The following is a 23,110-nucleotide window of genomic DNA, read 5'->3' as shown; positions in this document are numbered from 1 at the left end:
TATATATGCGAAAGTTTAGATGAATGGATGAATGGGATGTTTGTTAGAAGATATCTCCGGAACGACTCAACATAGTCTGGAAGAAAGCGTAGGCTACCTATTAATTTTTTTTAGCACGGACGAAATCGCGGGTGACAGCTAGTATAAAAATCATTGCTATAAAATACCCTTGGCTCGAAACCAGTGACGTCATGATCGTGTCAGGAACCGGTCGCTGGAATCGTGTATGACCGCAACAGTCTTCAAACTTGAATCATCTTTTTACATTGCAAGCGTTCCTTAAACCATTGGGTAGAGTTTGCAAATCATATTTATATGTTAATTTAAATAAAAATGATACTGTTTATTATGACTGTAGTGGCACTTGTATTTAAACATATTTTCATCTCTTTCGTTCTGATTGGATAAACAGAGACAACAATGTGTTGGACAAACCAACGTTGAACAATCGAATGTGTACAAATCGTTTTATTGTTTATCTGGTAAGCGAAATGTGTAAAAAATATTAAAATTACACAGTTGGATTTTTTTTTGTTATTTAATACATGCATATAAAACCTTTAATTGAAATAAGTATTGTTGATATTAATATAAACGTGTAGTGTACTTCAAATTTAAAGTATTGAAACGAACGCGGGGTACAAAGATCATTTTGTTTTATTTTATGAGTCATTTAAGATGACATAATTTAAATGATCACTGAAGGTCTATCAGTATAACATGTATTAATCATTTAGCAATGTAATAATACTAAGTAAGAACATTTTATTAATATTATATTACATCTTATCGTGAGTTTCAGACAACAAAAAATTCATTAACACATTATTGTTGGAGGTCTTAAATTTTAATTCCTATCTTTCACATAAATGTTATATTTTATTTTATAATCAGGAAGCGTACATTTACTACAAATCTTCAACGTCGTCCTCGTCGTACAAAGTCGTTCAAATGTAATCAGTTAAATGCAGTTACTTTGAAATAACAATGGTCTTAAATAAATAACAGGGGAAATATTCTCTTTCTGTCCGTCCCCTCCTCCGTCGATTAATGGAAATACATCTGAAAATTGCGGATATCTTTGCAGCGGTCGCTTCGCTATTTCGGCGATTTAAACTTGTCGCTTGCTTGTTTCTCACCTTATGATATAAAAAAAATTTTTTTATCAAAATCGGACCACCAGGGGCGGGGATTCGCAGTAACACACATAAAAAAAAAAATCAGTCGAATTGATAACCTCCTTCTTTTTGAAGTCGGCTAAAAAATTGACTAAAACATAGCGATCTCATTTCCCTCATTTAAATAAAACGAACACTTTAATGTTAATATGTAGAACAATTGGACCAAAACATACATGTTCGCTTCATATACTAGTCTTAAAAGTAGCTTTCATACAGAGAAGTGCACTCGATCATTAAATTTTTTATTTTATAACGTATTTCAAGTGATCCGAATGCAATCGTTAATATAGCATTAATAAAAGTGAAGCAATCTTTTAAAACTATTTTATGTCGCAGGTACAGTGTCCTACAAACTTTAGGCTTCATACAGTAAAAAAAGGCTGCACAATTTTAGGTATTTAGGACGTCAAATGATGCAGAGGGGGGAGGGCATATTATTACGTGCTCTTTTCTTTATATGCTTCGAGTCCACGTGGCACGAAATTTCGCAGACTTGCATTCACAACTAATCACGAGTTTGAATGTTATTATATCAACATAACGCAGCCTTATTTGAGTTTTTTTCGTATCGATAACAAATTCAGTACTAATATTGATCTTTGTGTATATCTTATAAACTTACAAAAAGGTGATGATATTTATCTTGTCGTGAGCATAATGACACTTTTGCGGGTAGAATTAAATATCTTAACACTTCAAATGCCATTTGACACCGCGTGATTGAAATGTCAATGGTACTTTATTAATTACTCCCTTGCGGTTGTGTCAATGTGATAAGGCTTGTTAAACTTGCTTTATGAATCTACTGATGATACATGTAATTAAACTACAACAAGAACTTCTAATTATCAAAATAAGTTGACACTTTCAAACCTGTAACTAATAGATAAACGAGTAGTATTTAGTAGTCTATGTGTTCTTCCAGATTATGTTCTACATCTATGCCAAAACTTTCAGCTATATCTCCAGCAAACATCCATTCACGCATCCAAACATTCGCATTTATAATATTAGTAAGATAACACAAAAACAAATTCAATAAATAGATTCAGTCTTCATATATATTTACATAACATACGTTGCAACTTTAACAAATTATTTTGCATGCGTTGCATATTACATTGCCTATTTAGACGCAGGCATATTAATGCCAACAGTACGAAACCACAGTTTATCCATAAACAGTACACCAACTTAGTATTAACAACACTTATGGTTACATATTAAAGAACGTGATCATAATTTATGCGCTATGGAAGTCGAGGGATTTTTTCACGACAATTTGACACGACCTTTATTTTCAGTACAATAATTGACAGTGTTTCCATGAAATAAATTTATTTATATTGTTATTCCTTGTAATATTTTATATGAATGAGCCACAATAACCACACGAAGGGATTTCAAAAACGTAACACTTTACCTAATTGTTTGTACAACATAATGAAAACCGCTTTAGTCATATTAGATGCGTTGTCATCCTGAGAACTAAGCGGGAATTCTATAATTAATAAATGTTAATAATGTTTTCTGCAACAGTAAAAAACATATTTTGCGTCATTTATTCCAACATCTTTTAGTCACAAAGTTGGTGTCATTATCCTATTTTTATCCCTATCCCATAGACACAGTGAACTTACAATCTCTTTAAATAAGTGACGTCAAATGGCTTTGGATTATAAAATCTACCACTATGTTTAAACGGCCAACTTACGTATTACAATAGGAAGAGCGTCATATCAAGCAGTGACGCAGGACTATTTCGTTAGTCTTCGATCGCTACTTAATTTGCATTGCAAACCTAGAAGAAATATAAATACATATATTTCTCGAGTTAAATTGATGCACGTAAATGAACTAAACTATAGTAATGCAAACTTCGATGTATTAAATCCTATCAATCTTTTATAAACCAAATTCGTACGCAACTCTACAAATCTCTAGTCATACTCTTAGCATAGATAAAGACATTCACGCATAAGCAATTAGCAAAGTTAGTAGGGTGATGGTGTTGAGGCTGCAGGGGCAGTGGAGGGAGGGGGGGAAGATATGCACGAGACCGTTAGCGTCCGGCAGTGAGCCCTAGTTGGCGACAGTTCCCAACCTGCCCCGAGCCGCACCGTAGAATGCACCGGGCATTTATGACCGTCTACACCTTTTATGGTAGTTTATGATTCGCAAAAACCGATAAAATCTTATAGCTTATGTTCTAACTACGGTGATAAAACCATAAACCATAGAGCATTCTTTCATAACTGTCAAAGTGGCGAGTTATAACCCATGCAATGTAGGATCACTATTCTAAAATGAAGACATTGATTTTTTTAAAACGACAATATGGTAAAGGCCATTGCTTCACTAGAACTAACAAACTTAACAACAAAGCGAAGCTTTAAAATATTTAAGAATTGACACTGCATTAAGTTTTTCGGTGGCTCAGGAAGTGCGTCGGTGGTTCAGGTGTTAAACATTTGACTTGTAATCTACAGGTCCTGGATTGGAACCCCCCACGTACCAATATGTTTTTCGATTTACCTATGTTTATTCGACTTTCTTACGGCGAAGGAAAATACCGTGATGTAACATGCACATATCTGCGAAAAATTTCAAAGATATGTTTGAAGTCAACCAACCCGCACATGGCTAGTGTGGCTGACTAGCCTACGCATGCACTTAGGGTAGGCACCAGTACCTCAGCGGAGACATATAATGAGCTGATGACAATGACACTGCATTTATATTAGCATTGGTTTCCTTCCATTCCATCCATTCAACCTCGTTACGCCCACTGCTGGGCATAGGCCTCCCCCAAAGATCGCCACGATGAACGGTCCTGTGCAACCCGCATCCAGGATACTCCCGCAACCTTGACCAGATCATCGGTCCATCTTTGGTTTCCTTAACATAATAAATTACTGGAGAAGTTAACAATGGATATGGATCTGCTGTCTCAGGTTAAAAGATTCATTTTAAAAGTAGTTGGAAAAAATTTTAGAACCTAGAATTATTATTCTTAGAACTTAACTGGAATAAAGACATTGTTAATACCATATCAAGTGCCATCTTTTCCCCAGATCGATAGTTCTTCGTCTAGTTATCTCCCAGCAATACAAAGTTCATGCACTCTCTCATTATCACATTGATATCGCTAAATATATTACATCTCGTGGAATTTTACCAATCTACATAAATCACCAAAAGGCGCCATATAAATTGTATGCAATTTTAAAGACCGGTACCGATAAAGACCGCTTTTGGTCATACGAGACTAAATTCAGATCGGCTTCTTATTTGCCTTCACTCAATGGGCAGGCACATCACTAATATGGTATTTACAACATTCTTTAGCATATTTTAATGCTAAATTATTTTCTATTTGTCATTCAAAAATAGCGTAAAAAGTACAATGTGTTCTTAGTATTGCGAAGGTCATTTTACTGAGATAATAATATTAAAAAAAAACATTAAAAAATAAAAGAATAAGCCATAAATTATCTTGAAAATGAAATATATAATAGACTTTATTTTTCCTGACACTTATTTCTAACCCTAAGTGCAAATTATTTGCCATTATAGTGTTGTACCGGTATCGACATATTGATTAATATCGCAACGTTGGAGTGCTAAAAATACAATCGAGTCAACGGCCGTGCACGATTGGCCGGGATGCATAGAGGAACAATGAACGGATGATAACGTTATCTGCGCCGGCCGGGAGGGGGCGCCGGAAACTACGCACATACGCTTAAACGAACGCACTAGCGTCACTAATAAATTAGGTGCTACAAGTGATTGAACCACGTTATCTTAATTTTAGTGCCAATCTTACTAATATTATAAATGCGAATGTTTTGATGAATGGATTGATGTTTGAAGGTATTTCCGGAACGGCTCAAAAGATCTTGAGGAAATTTGGCACAGATGTAGAACATAGTCTGAAAGAACACTAACGCTACTTATTAAGTTTTTTTTTATTCCGCGCGGACGGAGTCGCGGCAACTAGTCTTAGACATATAGCTAAAATCGTTATTTTAAGGATAATGTTACAAGGGGTTATGTCAGTCTGTTTCGGAACGAAACAGCCAAAATACTAAGCTTGCTCGATTATAAGTTTAAGATGTCTTGAATTATTTTCCTTCAAATTGTTATCGGGTTAAACAGTCAGAGTATCTTTTTCAATTATATGCTTACGCGATAGATGTACACAACTCTACTTCCATTAAATTGAAAGACGTATAAGCTAATCTTGGAAAAGGACTTACAGAAGGCATCGTTTATGTTATCTCATTATGTCGTTATGGCAGCAGACAGTCTACGCAAACACACATACAATGGTTCTCTATTTAGATTTTAGATAAGATATTACTATTTGCAATTACGTAACACAAGCGTCGAATTCTTTAGATCAATGAATACATCGCTTATCTATACAAAGACCTTCAAATTATTTTCAATGTTATTTAACATAATCCATGATACTAAATATATCACAGTACATAGTGGGTGCAATTTTATTTATTTTATATGAAAAGTCTCAGAATTTGATTAAAGTTTTTCTTTCATAACATTTTACTTTGTCAGGTTAAATTACTTCATATAAAATGTGTCATTTAGAAATCCTCAGTTGTTAATTAATCTCTTTTATTTTAAATTTACATATAAATATCAATTAAAATATTTAAAAATATACCGACATATTGCTAACTAAGCATTGAGAAGAGGAATTTCTTTTACATATCGGTCTCGGTAAAACATTCGGCTTCTAAGTTGACTAGTTGGAACTGTTTTCGTCAAACATTAATAAGAAACGTACTCGTACGTGTTATAGTGAATAATTCATGACAGTGGGCGAATATTGCCGCCATTTTGAAAGTTATCTCGCCGCGCTGTGCGTAGGTGAGAATTTTAATATTATTTACGTAAACTTAAACAAATCTTTGCAAACATAGTTAACTTAAAATTGTTATACGATGTAACGAAATGAATCATTAAATACAAATAAAGTGTTTTAAGAATCATCATCGAGCGCATAGCATTTGCAGATATTTGAATACATCATTAGTAAAAATAAAAGATTAGCAATTAATGAAAGAACCGGAGTCACCTCTAACTTGGGGTAGACCCTGAGCCCCTCGGTGGGGACGTATATTGAGCTGATGATGATGAATTAATGAAAATTACTTATAAATAATTATAAGAAACAAACAAAAGACAAATATAACCTAATACAAAATATTTATATTTACATTTTAAATCTATTTTTAGCCGACTTCAAAAAGAAGGAGGTTATCAATTCGACTGTATTTTTTTTTTATGTGTGTTACCGCGAAACTCCGCCCCTGGTGGTCCGATTTTGATGAAAAATATTTTAATCGAAAGGAAGTGCTTGCAGGTGGGTCCCATTTTTTTGTTTTTTTTTTTTAATATCATTGAATCAAATATAGAACTAATTGTCACCCGGTACTCCGTCCACGCGAAATTAAAATAATAAAATAAAAAGTAACCTATGTGTTCTTCCAGACTATGTTATACATCTGTTACAAATTTCATCAAGATCCGTTGAGCCATTCCGGAGATAATTTCAAACAAACATCCATCCATCCATCCATCTAAACAGTAACATCTCGTAAGAGTAATTGACTTAAGCATTCATAGCAGTAAAATAAGACTTAATTTTTAAATACATTTCCTTCATATTTATAATTTGCGGTTCATCCTCACATACAAAAACGTATATAAAAAACTTGTTTAACATATTTTCCGCGAAGGACGCGTGCCTGAATGCGAATACGCGCTATCTCCCTCACGCAATTTGCTGTTCCTTACACCAACTGGTATTACTTGATTGCTTTTATTACCAATGAAACCAGTTAAGGCAAAGAGATTCTCTAATGGATTTTGATGTGTGGATAAATGCAAATTTATAAAACACTAGCTGTGACCTGCGACTCCGTCTGTGCAGAATTAAAAAAAACTTTATTAGTCTATGCGTTCTTACAGAGTATGTTCTACATTTATCCCAAATTTCAGCTATATCCATTCAGTCGTTCTGGAGATACGTTCTTACAAATATCCATCCATCCGTATAAACATTTGCATTAATAATATTAGTAAAATTATCATAATTTAAATAAATTAACGCCCAAATCTTTTAAACTTTAATATGTCACTTTCTGTAAATATTTGTTGATTGTATTTTGTATTAAAATGAAGTAAAATTGTTTAGAAGTGTGAAAACCATTGCAACAAAAAGTCTCCTTCCAGGTTTAATTTCAAATTAACAAGTTTTAATGTAAAATGTGAAGTGTATTTATTAATTACAATACTTAGGTTTTCATTGGTAATAACAAACAGGTGGTAATGAGTATTCCTAATACCAAATTTCTTAAAATGTACTTACACTATTAAACTGACAAACAGTCATTTATTCTAACACCATTTAGCTTTGTTAACTATACACTTTCCTAGACTTTTCAATCATGTTTTTGGCAATAACTTCAACCATATAAAATCATCTTTTAATATGTGGTAGGTAACTGTCTATAATAATAAAATTATTTGTACCAAATTATAATATCCAATTAAAAGAAAAACATATTACCATCAGTATCATGTTGCTTGCTATTAAAGTAAATATATTCAATGAAAACATATGTTTGGTTTAAATCATCCGAATAAATAAAATTGATTCTGTAGTGCATTTGCACTGAATTTTATACATACATTTATTTATAAATGTTTGTGTTATCACTGTGTAACTGTAAAGTTATAATTAGGAAAATGAGGACTTATGTGATAACTTTGTGCTAAGAATTTTTATTTTTATTATGTAAATGATGATAGTGAAAGCTGTTGTTTATATTGCCAACAAATCTTTGCTAATGTTAATGTATGGTTTCCATTAAATAGTTAAAAAACTCAAGCGCACATAAATCCCCATAAAAGGTAAACATGACTCAGCATTGAAGATTGTTGTACGATGCAATTCAATGAAATTTTGGTAATCATATCTGGTAACTATATCAGAAACTATCAGATCATCAGACTTAAATAAGAAAACGTATGTTTATTATTACTTACCGAAGCTTTCTGTAAGTTTAAGCATTACTCCGCCGATGTGCATGTCTCCTTTTACGACCATGGTCCTCTTTTCGTTCAAGTCCGTAACGTAAATTGTGAGGTTCCATGATCCGTCACCAACAACTTCTCCGTCAGCAAGCATTTTTCACAAGTTCTTGTACACTTTACACTTTTAAATGTCACTTCCGATGTAGCATCGCGACTGCAAGCAATATTGTAAGGAAGACTGAGCAATGCTGAGCAAGACGACCGATTGTTTTGCTGATCTTTGCCCGACTGACCATAGACCACCGTTGGTGGCTGCCTGATTGGTTGATAGACTTGACAGCAATAGAGAATGGGTTTGTTTTGCGGTTTTGCCGGATGTGCGGGCTAAAGCAGTTTAATCGCGAGTATTAACATAGTCTACACTTTAATTTTATTTTAAGTAGAACTTTTGTATAATTCTGAAAATTAGATTTGCTATCATTATTCAGCAGCTAACTGTTTTCAACTAAAATATTTCTGTTTAAGTCATATTTATCTAGCATTGATAACCAAGGATAAATTTAAAACAGATACCAATACTTGGTAAATCTAGTGATTCTTATGTTCAAGAAAAGAAACGTCGTTCATAGTGAAATTTTTTTGACAGAACATCAGGACCAAGACAGTGACATTTATAATTTGACAAGTGATGTGACATAATATGGACGTATGATAGGATGTCTGATCTGTCCGATGTTCTTTTTCCATTTATTTTTTTGCTTAAACTTTGTTGATCAAACTTTTTTAAGTTACAGTCGCATTTATTGTTGTGTTTTGTTGTATGTAACGCAGTGAATTAGTAATAATTTGTTATTTGTGTCGTTGATATGTAGTGCAAGCTTTTCTGTTTTGGAACTAAAATTATTGTGATAATTATTTATGACAAGCCAACGCGGTAAATCTTCTAATGAAATGGTTGTGCCACGGAATAAAAACAAAAGTAATTTTATGTGCCATTTTTCTTCAAATTTTCAAATAAATTAATAAAAACATTCCAAGTTACTTACAGTAATTTTGAATAGATTCATAGGCAAGAATTTGTGAAAATTAAGGTAGTAAATAGCCAAATTAGCAACTTTAATCACTTACTGTTAATTGACAATCGCTCAAGAAAAAAATCATCTTTATTTGGGGCTATTTACATCACAAGTCTAATCTACATTTTCATGTATAAGACAGCTGTTGCATGTCACTAACCATACCAATCTTTAGTATATAGATTAGATGCATAATACTACAGCTAAATGAATAGTGCACTATTTTTATATGTTCTATTTTAAACATTTTTTTTATAAAAGTATTAAATTGAAAATAAGTCCAATAAATATATACAGATACTCAATATAATAAAATCCTTTATCAACATTTCATATAGAAGAGCTCCAAGATTAATAGTTGGCACTTACAAAAACTAACAATGTTTTAAACTACTACTTTTTCTTTGCAGTACTCTGCTCAACACCGGAACATAGAAATGATTCACCATCAAGAGACAGTGACTCATTATGTGATTCAGATTCTGCCAGTCCGGTACCATTTCTGTGTACACAGGATGGCACTGAAGGTGAAACTGATGTCATATGGAACCACTACACACCAAAGTCAGGCAACAGGGCACATGTCAAAAACACAACACCACTCAGTAGAAGATCAAAAAAATCTTTAAGACCCAAAGTATTAGAAAAACCATTACCTAAAAGAAGAGCTATAAGGCCATCAAAAAAGAAAAGTGCACTCCTACAAGAATTACTAGAATTAAATCAGAATTTGAATGAGATAATAGGCAATAAGCCTGAAAAAACATCCATTCCAGAAAGAGATGATTCTGAAGATGACATATTTAGAGATATACAAGAGTTTTCTCCAAAAAGTGGTTTGAGAAGTAATACTTGTTTAAGGAAAAATCTTTTAAGTTCAAGGTTTTCTAAACCGGAGCCAGAAGTTGGTTTAGATTCAGACGATTCCATGAATGAATGTTTGTTGAAAGCAACTCAGGTGGTTGAAGAGAATTTATTTAAAGATGACAATATACAGCCAAAAGTTGACATTCCTGGTAACAAAACTAAATGTATGAACTCATCTTTTTTCAAGATAGACCAAGATTCTATGGATGCTATACTTCACAGTATTAAATTCGATTCACCAAGTGCGAAACGAGTTAAAAAGTGTAATTCACCGCAACTTGTCAATGATTCATTTGATGGGTTCGTTGGAAATTTAAATGATAGTGCTTTAGAAAGATTAACGCAAATGCCTACAAAAATAAAGTCTCCAGGGCATGAAACAAAGACTGAAAAATCAAATGAATTACAGTTAGATTTCAATGGTTCATTTTCTAAAACATCATTTAGCCGACATAGTTCTATGCCAGAATCTCCATCTATAGCGCAACTAAATAAACCATCAACAAGTGGTATGGCTTTTGGAAGATACAGTTCAATGCCAATGGATAAAAATCAAATGGGTAAAGTTTATACAAATTTACGCTATATTCTATATACAATTATTAGAAAAGGAGTGTCTGTATGTTATACTGACAAATAATCGTACTTCGCAAATATACAGTATGTTTTTTATTTGTGATGCTTATAATGAAAAACCAGTTTTTATTTTTCTTTTTTGTCTCTCTGTTCGCAAGTCCGCGATTGTTCTGAATATTCACCGAAACGAATGGCCTGATTTCGACATTGACGGGAAAGTCGTTGATAGCTAATGCATGCGGGCATATTATTTAGGCTACTTTTTTTTATTCTGCGCTGACGAAGACTCGTTTTAATTAATAACTTCAAATGCTTAATTTTTATAAATTAAATAAATATTTTTAATTTCCTTACAGATCCAAGTGATTCTCCAATAAGATGTACACCTGATGAAATTAAGAAGAAACATCAGATGGCAAGAGAAAAATTGCTAGCGAAAAGACAATTACCATTTACATCTTTGCCATGTTCAAATGCACTACCTACGATACCAGAACAAACCTCATTGAATAAGTACAAATTCCAGCCCAAAGTTCCTAGTGAAAAAGCATTTATTCATACTAAATTATCTAATATAGTAAATAAACCTAATTGTACTAACCCACCGCTATCAAATCTAAGGAGTAATACTGAAATAGATATAAAAGCAATAATTGAGAAAAAGAGACAAGAAGCATTAATGAAATTAAGACTGCGTAAGCAGACACAAGCCAAATCATGATTGTCGCATGTAATTTTTTAGTTGTAATGTTAATCAATTCTCCTTGTTTTTGTACATCATATGACATACTAGTAATACCGACTGTGTAAGGGACTTAATTTATCTTTTTTTTAAGTAAGGTATCAGTTTTTGATCCTGCTATGCCATATTATATCTATAATTATTATAAATGTTAAATGAGAGTGTGATTTTACTTTTTATTGCATTATCAATTATTACTATGATTTTTATATATAAGCATAAATGTAAAATAATAACAGTTGATTCTACATATCTACATTTTATTTACCCATTTTCAAAAATATTAATTTTTAAATCTAACTAATATTATAAATGCGAATGTTTAGATGGATGGATGTTTGTATCTCCGTGAAATTTGGAACAGATTTAAAGAAGAACACAGGCTACTAATTAAGTTTTCTTTTTAACCCGTGCGGGTGGAGTCGCATACGACAGCTAGTGGTATAGCAAAGTGTAAGTCGAATCCACGCAATATTCCATACAATCCAGAGCTAAGACACTACGTATGCAATCTTCTAATAATCACCCCCCTGTATGTTACAATGTTAAACATGTGTTAATGTGACCATACCGATTTGTTATATCGTACGACAAGATGAGTTAAAGACACAAGCCCCTCAGAATCAAGAAATTTTTGAAAAGGATAATTTAATTATATTTATATAAAACAGGTTAAAAAAAAACAACGTCTGTGCGTAAATCAACTTGTCTGTATAACTGTACGCTAAAAGAAAAATAATGTCACTGTGTCAGCTGGCTGTCAATTTTAATTTCGAAACGTCAAGAACGTTAGTGTATCTCACAACTTTTTCGAATAACAAAAACAAATTTAGTAATATTACCTTAGTTTCGTGAAGTTTTAGGGAACCTTTAAGTTGAGACAAATAATCATCTACACACTACGAAAATAAATTGAAGAATACGTAGACAAACACGGTATAGTGCAACTAAAACAAATTATTACAAAAACTTATGGTAATTTGTGCAAAATGGCCTTAAATTATGTTCGCCACATGTTTAAAGTTATATCTACAAACTCTCAAAGAGTTCATTCGAATATACGATACATAAGTTCGACGAATCCAGTTCGACTTGGAATGATACCAATCGTTGTGGAACAAACTGGAAGAGGTGAGAGAGCGTACGACATTTACTCAAGACTTTTACGTGAACGGATTATATGTTTAATGGGTCCTATAAATGACGACATTAGTTCATTAGTTGTTGCTCAACTTCTCTTCCTTCAGTCTGAATCTAGTAAAAAACCAGTACATCTTTATATAAACTCTCCAGGTGGTAATGTAACAGCTGGTTTAGGCATATACGATACTATGCAATATATTACTCCACCAGTAGCTACATGGTGTGTAGGTCAGGCGTGCAGTATGGCATCGTTGTTGTTAGCAGCTGGAGCACCGGGCATGCGTCATGCATTGCCTAACTCACGTATAATGATACATCAGCCATCGGGTGGCGTTAGAGGTCAAGCAACAGACATCCAGATTCAAGCTGAAGAAATATTAAAGCTCAAAGCTCAGATTAATGCATTGTATGTAAGACATACAGGCTTAGAATTAGAAAAAGTGCAGACTTCGATGGAGCGTGATCATTTTATGTCACCCCCGGAAGCAAAGGCTTTTGGTTTAATAGATAATGTTCTTGAACATCCTCCATCTCACGCAATGGAAAATGAAGCTGTGGCTGCAACTTCGGGGTCTAATCCTGCACCTGCTAACTGATTTTCCGAACAAACATATTTTATATGGACTCATGAAAGATTTCTCATTATGTAAAAACAATGGCTGAGGGTTTATAGATAGCAAATTTTTTAAAATTTTTTTAGATGATTGAGGTAAAACATTGTTTTCAATATTGTAAACTGTTTCTTTTGAGAGGTAAATATTAATAAAGGAATTATTAAAAACTGATGTTTCACTAAAGGAAAAAAATCCCACTACACTAAAGTAAATCTTCGGTTTAATGGGATTCGGTTTTTGGGAGAATCTATTATAATTTTTTTTTTACTAAAATCTAGATTTCTACTTCCCATTAAATTTTTTACGGTAACATGTTTTATTGTTTTAAACTGGTGTTAAAATTAAACATTTGATAATGTAATATGTTAAATTTTTATTTAGCCGCAATACATCAATCTTGATTTCTCTTTAATCCAGTCATAGTAGTAAGAGACATTGGTGTAAACAACTAATCCCGGATAAGTCACAAGACGGTAAGATACGATCCCAATCTGTTGGTAATCTGCTGTGATTAGAGCACTTCCTGAATCACCTCTGCAAATAATATAGATTTATGATTAATAGATTTATCCTACTGCAAAGTACAAGCGTTGGCAGACCTCCCGCAAGATGGACCGATGATCTGATCAAGGTTGCGAGAGTATCCTGGATGCGGGTTGCACAGGATCGATTATCGTGGCGATCTTTGGGGAAGGTCTATGCCCAGCAGTAGGTGTTACGAGGATGAATAGATAGATAGATTTATCCTAGTAGTCACGCATCAGAAATTCATTGATAAAATTTGTATTAAAATTTGAGTAATTCATTCCTATCGTGCGTAAGGTACACAAAAACTTCATAATAATTTTGACATAATTGACAATGAAGGCGATTGTCACAAATATTCATGCTAGGCTCGGAATAAAACCTTAATAAAACTTGTCATATTGAAAATTGAATTCGTCAAACTTTGCCCACGGGTTTCGCAATATGGAAATGTTTTCCTTTTGCGGTCAGTTGAGCACGTACGCTACCCGTTTAATCCAGATTCATATTTTAATGTTTGTGTGATTTTATTCCCGAACGTGCGAGATAGCCCGCAAAAGGAACATTGCCCTTTATTTGTTTAAAATACTATATTAAAGGTTAAAATTTTTGTAATGTAACGTTTTAGTAAAGTGTAGCCTATAATTCTCAGGACTAACATTCTAATGGCTGGTTTATTCGTTACAATTACAAACATAATAAAATAAGAAAATTTCAATGTATCATCATCATCAGCTCACTATACGTCCCCACTGAGGGGCTCGGAGCCTACCCCAAGTTAGGGGTGACTAGGCCATAGTCAACCACGCCGTTCCAGTGCGGGTTTGGTTGACTTCACACATATGTATCTATGAATTTCTTATCAGTTATTTGCAGGTAGCATTATGATGTTTTCCTTCACCGTAAGAACGTCGGATAAACGTACTTATGTAAATCGTGAATTGAAAAACACATTCGTACACGGCGGGATTCGAACCCAGAACCTGCAGATTGTAAGTCAAGTGCTTAACCCCTGAGTTACCGACGCTCTATACTGTTTAAGTGTAGAAAAAGAAAGCTACGGATGCACAACTTTTACTTTTGTTAATATTAAAGTTTAATGTACTTACTTACTTGGTCGCGGATGTTCCTTGCTTGTGCTTCCTGCGCACATCATGCCTGGCTTCAGCTTGCCGAGTTTGGTACAAGTTTTCTCGGATCTCACTTTCTGGTTTGCCCATTTCAATGTATCGGTACCCCTTTCGGGCTCATCCTGTAAGAGTTCTTTATTTTTTTAAGGACTAATAATATTTATGTATTTGGCTGAATTACAGTGACTTGTGACTACTATTTGTGATTTAAAAAATTACCACACCTATTCTTTTTAACGAAAAGTTAAATTTTGATGTTTGTCAGTGAAAGTTTTGAAAATAAATGGCAAATATTGTGAATGTGTATTAAAATGTATTATTGTACTTACACTTATTGCCCCCCACCCCGCCACTACTGCGCTAAGGCCGTAATTTGATTGTTTTACAAGTATGACCCTTTTTATTTTTTTACCTAATGGCAAATCTTCTGAAAGCATTACCAATCCTATATCGCTATTGACATTTCTATCAGAATATTTATCGTGAATTAACACTTTTTTAACAGCTCTATTCACACTTGTCTGTAACAAATGTAATAATAATAAGTATTAATTTTGTAATCAAATATATATTTGCATTTATAACGCAAAACAAATCCGACATAAAAATATCAATTTTCATTGGATGTGTCAAAGTTTACGGATGTATATTTGGCGCCATCTTGACACATCTTTTGGATGTTTCGTTAATTATAGGAATTGAATTACCTGTTTGATATTCTCGTGACCAGCAAATGCATCAATTTTGGGATTGGTACTAGCACAATATAAACAATGTGCAGCGGTAAGAAGTATTTTCTGATTGATAACAGACGAGCCACATATCCATTTCCCGCGACAATTCACAACTAAGAAAACGCAATGTGGATATTGTTTTATTTTTGCGAAATCTCCATTCACCACAAAAGATTCCATTTTATTGTTCGAAGATCTTGCTATTTTATATAAAAATAATGTTGCAATTATTAAATGATTTTTTAATCCACGCATTGTATTTTCCTTGTATTTCTATTTTTTTAAATTTTTAACTTACATAAGTTTAGTTAATTAGTCAATTTAACGCAATACGCTAATGAGGTAATTAAGCTTAGGTATTACGTATAATTTTTCTTGAAAAATTGAGACATATCGGAAATTTTTAATGTTCAATTATAATTAACAATTCCTATAGACCTGGTAACACAATTTCCTATAGAAATTTATTACATATTCTCCATTCTAATTGAATAATAATAGAATCATTAATGATTTGATTAATGATAAATGTCAGTCCATAATTTGATTATTTGAATTCGAAAGTTATTCATCCATATTTAAGTACATACGAATGCAATATAGTTTAAAGTGTTACATGTTATCTTTCTAAAAGAGAGTGAGAGCTTGTTTTATGTATTTTAAATCTGCAAAACACATGGTCAAAGAATCAACATTTATGTGTTTTAATGATTAAACATATTCTGCATTACTCCAAAAAATACATTTACACACTGTTTGATTAAATACGAGTTTTAAGTGTACTGTTTTAACAGTGGTAGATCCCGCAACAACATTATTTGTTGGGTGCACGAATTAGCCGGGTCGACCGGTGCAATACCACGACCACACAGAAGACAGGCGTGAAGTGGAAGCAATTCCACGTTTCGTCTGATGTGTGTGGTACCGGAGGCCTAATTTTAGTCCTCTTTCCATTCCCACCCTTTTCTTAATAGGAAAGGATGGGAAGAGGAAGAGGATTTGGCGGAAGAGGAGGCGCATAGGAAGGAGAAATATTCTCTTTCTGTGCGTCCCCTTCTCCGTTGATTAAAGGTAGGCAACGCATCTGCATTTGCGGCTGTCTATGGGCAACGTTCGCCTCGCCATTTCGGCGAATCCAGGTGGCCGTTTGCTCGTTTGCCACTTTATGATATAAAAAAAAAGTTAACCCTTTGACTGCCGCTGAATGATATTATGGACATCAACGTAGTTATAAAAGGGTATGTTTTACCATTAAATATGTGAATATTTTGTTATTTATTTGTCAAGATCTAATTTCGGAAGCCTACGCATAATCATATTTCAATAGTCATGGGTTTTGTTAATGTCTTATATCAGTGTACGATAAGAGGGTTGACATATATTTAAGCTAAAATGTTATATAAATACTAAGTTTTTACGGTTAGGCCCTTAGTGTTATTGAGCATTTTTTGGCAGCCGTGCTGTTTGAGAAGATAACCATTCAAATTGTTAAAACTTTATCTTTCATCTGAGATTCATCATGGTTTCTAAAAAGTTTAAGGTTTTATACACCGAACTACACGTGTAAAATATTCCTTAAGGAAAATCATTTAAGCAATTCTTTAAATGAAACAAAGTATTTAATGATTTAATTTTATTAACTTTCCAATGATTACTAGCTACAATGTAGAGAACGGGATTTAGTATTAATCCAATTGTAATAGTGAGAGACGTTGGTATAGATGGGCATGTTGGGATACTCGGAAAATATGTACGACACTAGGCCGATTTGCTGCATGTCCTTAGTGATGAGTGCACTGCCCGAATCGCCACTGGAAATAAAACAAATTACAATCACAAAAAATGGGAGAAAAAACTAGTAGTTACATCAGTATGCTCGGTGTTAAGACAGTCAGATTGACTATAGAATACAAACATGCATAATCTTGAAGGAAATTTATTTACTTTTGAGTATAGCTTGATAATCTTATTTTTTAAAGGTCCGTACCCAAAAGGAGAGATTTTGAGACTATTACTTACTAGTTGTCGTTATAAAAATCGCTATATTATTTAGGTCTTATGCTGTCTTGTTATTTAGTATTCGTACACATATGTGCAGCGCGACGCGGCGTAGACCATGTTATATTTTCCTAAGTTACTTACGATGCCGGGCTGGTATTTTTCTCCGGACTTTTGGCGCACATCATTCCGGTGAACATGCCGCCGAAGCTGGCGCACACCCGCGGCGATATTAATTTCTGCAGGGCTCTTTTCAAATGTATCGTATCTTTATTTGTTACTCTCTAAAAAATAGTACACATTATATAATTTCTAACACGATCAATAATCGCTTGGGTAGATGAATTTGTAAATAAAGCATAGGGCAGAGATGGCAAACCAATGGTACGTGTGTTATTAATGTCAGTATTGGTCAGTTCCTTATCGCGCGTTGTGAAAGGGGCCTAGACGGAAAAAATTCTTACGAAAAGTTGTCACGACACTTTTTGCTGTCTGTCTCTCTCTCACTTATAGAACACGACACTCTGTCTGTCTCTCTCTCTCTCTTATAGAAAGCAAGCCAGATATTTTCATTTCTATTTCGCATTGAACAGTGTGGTGTCGCGACTTAAAAAAAAATAAAAAAAAATTATTACAATTCCTTCACTAATTAATCGAAAGGAACTTCGTTCCATCCGGGTGTCCCTTGACACCTCTCAAGTTTTTTTTTTAAATCTCTACTATTTTTACAAATTGAATTTAAAAAACAAAAATACACATTTGGAAAAGTGCTTACATTGACAATGCCCCATCCCGCGACACTGGCAATTTCATTGGGTGAATGCCATCTTCTGATCGTCACTCGCTGTATATATTTACCAAGAGGTAAACTCCTCTCCAGATAGAGTAATGCTATATCATTGGCCATAGATTGGTCGTTGTATTTTTCGTGCTTTAGTATCTTTTTTATAGTTCTCATGACTTTTACCTGAAATTTTTATATTTCACAATTGAAGAACTATATTATTTTAACCCTGTTATTTACAAACACGAGTACGTGGACTTAAGCGCTATCAATTAATATCATCGTGACTCTTCTGTGACTGAGATTCGACTGCATTGTCAATTGTATTGTCATCTGTTTCAATCTCTTTAAAAAAAAAAACAGAGACGATATGTGTCAATACTCACAGGGTCAGTTATTTTTTGCTGTGGCATTCATAGTCGAATTCAATGGAAATTAAAAACCATTACAACCTACGTTACCATAAACAGACGTGTTTGGATCATCAATTTAAGCACTTAAACATTCCAAATCGAATCCGTAGACAATATTACAACGTGTACCTTACTGAGATTTTCATGGCCAGCGTAACCTTCTATTTGCCATCGTCTTTTGCAGTCGTTAATACAGTGCGCCGCCGTTAGCAATATTTTTTGATTCAATATCGATGAACCGCATATATAAGTAGTCACGCAATCAATGTTCAAGAATACTGAATGTGGAAAATGAGATATATCTGTAAAGTCACCCCCTATAACATAAGGTTCCATCGTATTGTTACATCTTGCATAAGAAATACACAGTAATAAAACGAAATTCAGCATTAACTTTTTCTTCAACATTTCTACGAATACTCGACATTGTTATTTCGTTTGTTTTTCTACTCGATTTACGATCGTTGTAAGAATGAATTTCTGATTCGACGCGTGATTTAATGCTTCTTTATTACTGTATCGATAGGCGCTATTAAAATGTAATTGTTTCTCTGATAAGCTTATAACTGGTAAGATTTCTGTTTACTGAAATTATTCATTCAAATAACAATGTTTTTATTTATAAGGAAAGTGTGATTTAATTATAAGGATAACATTATCGTAAAAATTTTTGTAAAACATTTATAATCGTAAGTTAATTTGTATTGAATTTTATATTTTCCTTTGTAATAGTTAAGGTAAAGATTTTCTAATTAGAGAAAAGATTGTTAACACTTAATATATCTTAAATACTTTAGTTCATTAGATGAGATGCCGAATTTCAATATGATTACTTGAATTCTTACAGTGAATTTTCTTCGAGCCTTCAGCTAAAGTTCATTAATTAAATTTACGTTTAGTCTGAAACTCCCAACTTCCAATATTCGGTTTCACAATTTTACAGTTTAATTTGTCTGCGAAATATTAATTATATACAATAAATGAGTCTAGAAATAGAAAAAATCTTTTTGTAAAGAGAAATTATACACAAAAACATTTCTTAATTAATTATCTGTATTCAATATTTTTGTGTACAAATTTCTCAGAAATGACAGTAAAATAAAATTAAATCATAAATAGATATATAAATGTCAAGCAAAAAGTGCGATGAAAAGAATTCCAGTTCCCAAAGAATTCCATTACAGTCATATGGAATCCTTACCAATACTAATAAGTATTCGTAGAACGTCTGAAATGGCACGGTAATGGATTTCGTAACATCTCCAGAGGGCGCAGACGTCGCTCAAGTGTCACTTATCTGACAACACTTTTTACGAGCCTGACGAAGGTCCTACGAGAACCCATACCTTATATTTATACTTTAATGTAAATAAATAAGACACGGTTCTTAAAATAATCACTACTTACTAACGTTATTACCTCGTCAATCGCCTATAACATTCTGTGAAAGAATAACAAACTCATGACACCTCACTCGCAAAAATTACTCCAGGCGTTAATTTTTCAGTTTACAATGCAGACGTCTAAATATATATATATCAAGCAAACATGAACATATACTTGGCCTTAAGAATAGAGAATGCGTCATTTCACAGTAATATCTTAATCCATACTAATATAAATGAGAAAGTAACTGTCTGTCACGCTTTCTCGTCAAAACAATAGAACCGATTTAAATTAAATTTGGTACACATTTTGTCTAATGGAATAAGGATTGTAAGGGATTGAAATAAGGGGGGAGGGGTTAAGAAAATTTTGTATGAAAATATGAAAGGTTTATGTTAATGTTTTATAAGTTTGCGACAATAGACGAAATATTTAAGATTTATTCTATTGTAACGTTTACGGAGTCGTTACATGCTACCCAAAAAAACTATTCTACGTGGACGAAGTCGCGGGCACTAGTAATAGTATATGTCGACATGTCTAGAGCATAGTGATGTGGCTTTTATTACAAGCTATGTACGAAGACATGTCAAGGTCAGGCGGTAAGATGAAGCTAACGTAATTTTATACGTATGGTTGGAAGCCTGAATAAAATTTAACTTTATTCATATTATCTCTACTTATTTATGCTATGAAACAAGTCGTAAATTCAAGTTTTAGTGCGAAATTTAATATTCGAGAAACTTGTATTAAAAATAAATCTAACTCTCTCTGAGAAAAAAAAAAAAACAGAGAAACTATGTCTTAAATACAAGTGTCACAGCAGTGGTATATCACTGTTAATTAGAGATGTTTTTGTTCCGGGATTTACCATAGTTAACATATTTTTAGTATTCCATTCAATTTATACGATAGAATTAAATTTATCTCTTAAAAGCATCATTAAATTCAACAAATAGATGATTGTACACTCAAGTTAGTATTAGTTTTCCATTTCAAATGAATTTAATTAGCATTTTAAATGTACATTTACATACAAATGAGATTGCTTGCCTTTAGAACTTTAGTTTTAAAAGCAAAATTAATTCTAGACTGTTTATATTGCATCTTCATTTGTTTTTAATATTTTTTTTAAACCCGTATAGAGATAATATTTTTAAGGTATAATGGGTAATGAAAAGTAAATTTATGTTTCACTTCGTTGACATACCTCAGATTTACTCGCTGAAAAATATGTTTTTTTTTTCATTTACATATATTTTTCTGTTATGTTTCAGACTCCGTTTCGTATTTATCCAGGTATCAGGTATCATTTGTGTAACTTAAGTTTACTTAGACTTATTTTTAGGGTTCTCGATTAAGTGTACCGTAGGTTTCTCATACCAAAATCTCCGGTTAAATTATATCGTCATTGTCATTATCTTTGCCAAAGCAGAGATAATCTATATATATAAAAGAAAGTCGTGTTAGTTACACTATTTATAACTCAAGAACGGCTGAATCGATTTGACTGAAAATTGGTGGGCAGGTAGCTTAGAACCAGGAAATGGACATAGGATAATTTTTACCCCGTTTTCTATTTTTTATTCCGCGCGGACGGAGTCGCGGGTAAAAGCTAGTAACATATGTTTTAAACGGAGATTTTGATCTTATAAACCCACGGTCATTCGCGGAACCTTTTGGTGAACTTAAATTAGTGTTTTTGTATCATTGTATGGATGAAATCATAGTTATGGCAATTTCATCGGTAGTATGTATTTCATAATGTTCTTATTTCTTTCAAATTTATTTTGGGGTTAAAAACTTTTATTTGGAAATTATAAATCTACGTAGTTTTCTTAATTCAATCGACATTAAAAAATTACTGGTTTATTAAACATTTTTTTTTTACATTAAAAACTGTATCTTTGAGTATTCACAATATAAATAAATATATATTCAGGGTAGGAATATAAAATATAAAAAACTTCTTTTAATTCAAATACAACATCAAATCACATTATATTTTCTATAATAATACATAATAGATTTTTCTTTTTCATATACGAATTTATGTTCTTAACAATTATGTTATATGTTGTAATCTTATGTTATGCCCAAAAATAAATATCCTATTGTTAGGACATATATAAATGGTATTTCAAATTGTTATTGTGAAATATATTTCTATGATTAAAGATATAATGAAATCCCATTTTAAGAAAATAGTATTAGTAATTTTTAATGCATTTAAAACCGATTACAATATTTTAAGACGTAATTTTAATACAAATATGGTAGCAATATGTTTTTTATTAATATTCCTTTTACCTCTGATTACCTTTGATACGTTCATTTATTTTTTTTAACATTTTTATCAAACGGACTTAATTCTGCTGGGTAAATTAAGTTCGTTTGAATTATCAACAAAAAAATAAATATTGTTCCGAAAATAACATTTTCGTCATCTTAAAGAATTGTTACAGTAAAATAAATTAATTGTTAATACTTTTTTTAATTATTAAATTTATTTTTAATGTTAATTTTATTTTATGATTATTATGCAAGTTTGTTTGCGTTTTAATATGTTAAAATATAAAATTAAAAATGTAAAAAAAATCTATTTATAAATCTTGCTCAACTTCATAAAATTCTACGTTACAAAACATCTAGGAATTATTGGTTCTCTCGTTAATGGTGTTGTGACATGATATGTTTCTGTACCAATATTTATTTAAATTTCGAGTAAAGAAGATGAACAAAATTCAATAAATAATATTTTTGTACACACTATCGCAAATATAATAAAATGTATTTCTTTTATAAAGAGAATGACTAGATTTCTTTGGAATGTGTTGATTTATAATAATTAAATACACATTTAATTATTTTAG

At 32.4% G+C, this 23,110-nt stretch overlaps 5 protein-coding genes across 5 annotated transcripts in view; 2 read left to right on the top strand and 3 right to left on the bottom strand.

Annotated features, from left to right (window-relative positions):
* Nucleotides 1–8,556, bottom strand: part of LOC106721672 (unc-112-related protein) — a 49,668-nt gene extending 41,112 nt beyond the window's left edge. The window contains exon 1 of the mRNA XM_014516691.2: nt 8,258–8,556. Coding sequence (XP_014372177.2) covers nt 8,258–8,403 — 146 coding nt within the window. The 5' untranslated portion in view covers nt 8,404–8,556. The remainder of the gene's footprint in view (nt 1–8,257) is intronic.
* Nucleotides 8,557–8,989: 433 nt separating this feature from the next.
* On the top strand, nt 8,990–11,523 carry LOC106721542. The gene is made up of 3 exons (XM_014516500.2): nt 8,990–9,228; nt 9,736–10,752; nt 11,125–11,523. Exons 1-3 carry the CDS (start codon nt 9,168–9,170, stop codon nt 11,487–11,489), a joined length of 1,443 nt encoding a protein of 480 aa, XP_014371986.2. The 5' UTR covers nt 8,990–9,167; the 3' UTR covers nt 11,490–11,523.
* A 740-nt stretch (nt 11,524–12,263) lies between these two features.
* Nucleotides 12,264–13,355, top strand: LOC106721544 (ATP-dependent Clp protease proteolytic subunit). The gene has a single exon (XM_014516503.2). It carries the CDS (start codon nt 12,500–12,502, stop codon nt 13,247–13,249), a length of 750 nt encoding a protein of 249 aa, XP_014371989.1. The 5' UTR covers nt 12,264–12,499; the 3' UTR covers nt 13,250–13,355.
* A 334-nt stretch (nt 13,356–13,689) lies between these two features.
* On the bottom strand, nt 13,690–15,844 carry LOC106721600 (chymotrypsin). Its single transcript, XM_014516564.2, has 4 exons — nt 15,630–15,844; nt 15,252–15,443; nt 14,906–15,044; nt 13,690–13,801 (listed from the first exon to the last, which is right to left on the bottom strand). The coding sequence occupies exons 1-4, from the start codon at nt 15,834–15,836 to the stop codon at nt 13,779–13,781; spliced, it is 561 nt and encodes a 186-aa protein (XP_014372050.2). The 5' UTR covers nt 15,837–15,844; the 3' UTR covers nt 13,690–13,778.
* A 1,466-nt stretch (nt 15,845–17,310) lies between these two features.
* LOC106721438 (chymotrypsin) lies at nt 17,311–19,287 on the bottom strand. Its single transcript, XM_014516375.2, has 4 exons — nt 18,981–19,287; nt 18,430–18,621; nt 17,799–17,938; nt 17,311–17,467 (listed from the first exon to the last, which is right to left on the bottom strand). Exons 1-4 carry the CDS (start codon nt 19,257–19,259, stop codon nt 17,311–17,313), a joined length of 768 nt encoding a protein of 255 aa, XP_014371861.2. The 5' UTR covers nt 19,260–19,287.
* Between the last annotated feature and the right edge of the window lie 3,823 nt (nt 19,288–23,110).

Source organism: Papilio machaon, chromosome 17 (assembly GCF_912999745.1).
Source record: "Papilio machaon chromosome 17, ilPapMach1.1, whole genome shotgun sequence".
Taxonomy (NCBI): domain Eukaryota; kingdom Metazoa; phylum Arthropoda; class Insecta; order Lepidoptera; family Papilionidae; genus Papilio; species Papilio machaon.
Note: the sequence above shows the minus strand (reverse complement) of the source record. Positions and strands in the feature narration are given on the sequence as shown.

What these genes read in the sequence shown, in the direction of transcription:
- LOC106721542 (XM_014516500.2), top strand. Translation starts at nt 9,168, where the DNA reads ATGACAAGCCAACGCGGTAAATCTTCTAATGAAATGGTTGTGCCACGG. An exon ending in GCCACGGAATAAAAACAAAA is followed by an intron (nt 9,229 to 9,735) that starts GTAATTTTATGT and finishes TTTTCTTTGCAG; the next exon opens with TACTCTGCTCAACACCGGAA. An exon ending in AATGGATAAAAATCAAATGG is followed by an intron (nt 10,753 to 11,124) that starts GTAAAGTTTATA and finishes ATTTCCTTACAG; the next exon opens with ATCCAAGTGATTCTCCAATA.
- LOC106721544 (XM_014516503.2), top strand. Translation starts at nt 12,500, where the DNA reads ATGGCCTTAAATTATGTTCGCCACATGTTTAAAGTTATATCTACAAAC.
- LOC106721600 (XM_014516564.2), bottom strand. Translation starts at nt 15,836, where the DNA reads ATGGAATCTTTTGTGGTGAATGGAGATTTCGCAAAAATAAAACAATAT. An exon ending in CGGGGTGGGGGGCAATAAGT is followed by an intron (nt 15,045 to 15,251) that starts GTAAGTACAATA and finishes GAACTCTTACAG; the next exon opens with GATGAGCCCGAAAGGGGTAC. An exon ending in CAAGGAACATCCGCGACCAA is followed by an intron (nt 13,802 to 14,905) that starts GTAAGTAAGTAC and finishes TATTATTTGCAG; the next exon opens with AGGTGATTCAGGAAGTGCTC.
- LOC106721438 (XM_014516375.2), bottom strand. Translation starts at nt 19,259, where the DNA reads ATGTTGAAGAAAAAGTTAATGCTGAATTTCGTTTTATTACTGTGTATT. An exon ending in CGGGATGGGGCATTGTCAAT is followed by an intron (nt 17,939 to 18,429) that starts GTAAGCACTTTT and finishes ACTATTTTTTAG; the next exon opens with AGAGTAACAAATAAAGATAC. An exon ending in AAAAATACCAGCCCGGCATC is followed by an intron (nt 17,468 to 17,798) that starts GTAAGTAACTTA and finishes TTTTATTTCCAG; the next exon opens with TGGCGATTCGGGCAGTGCAC.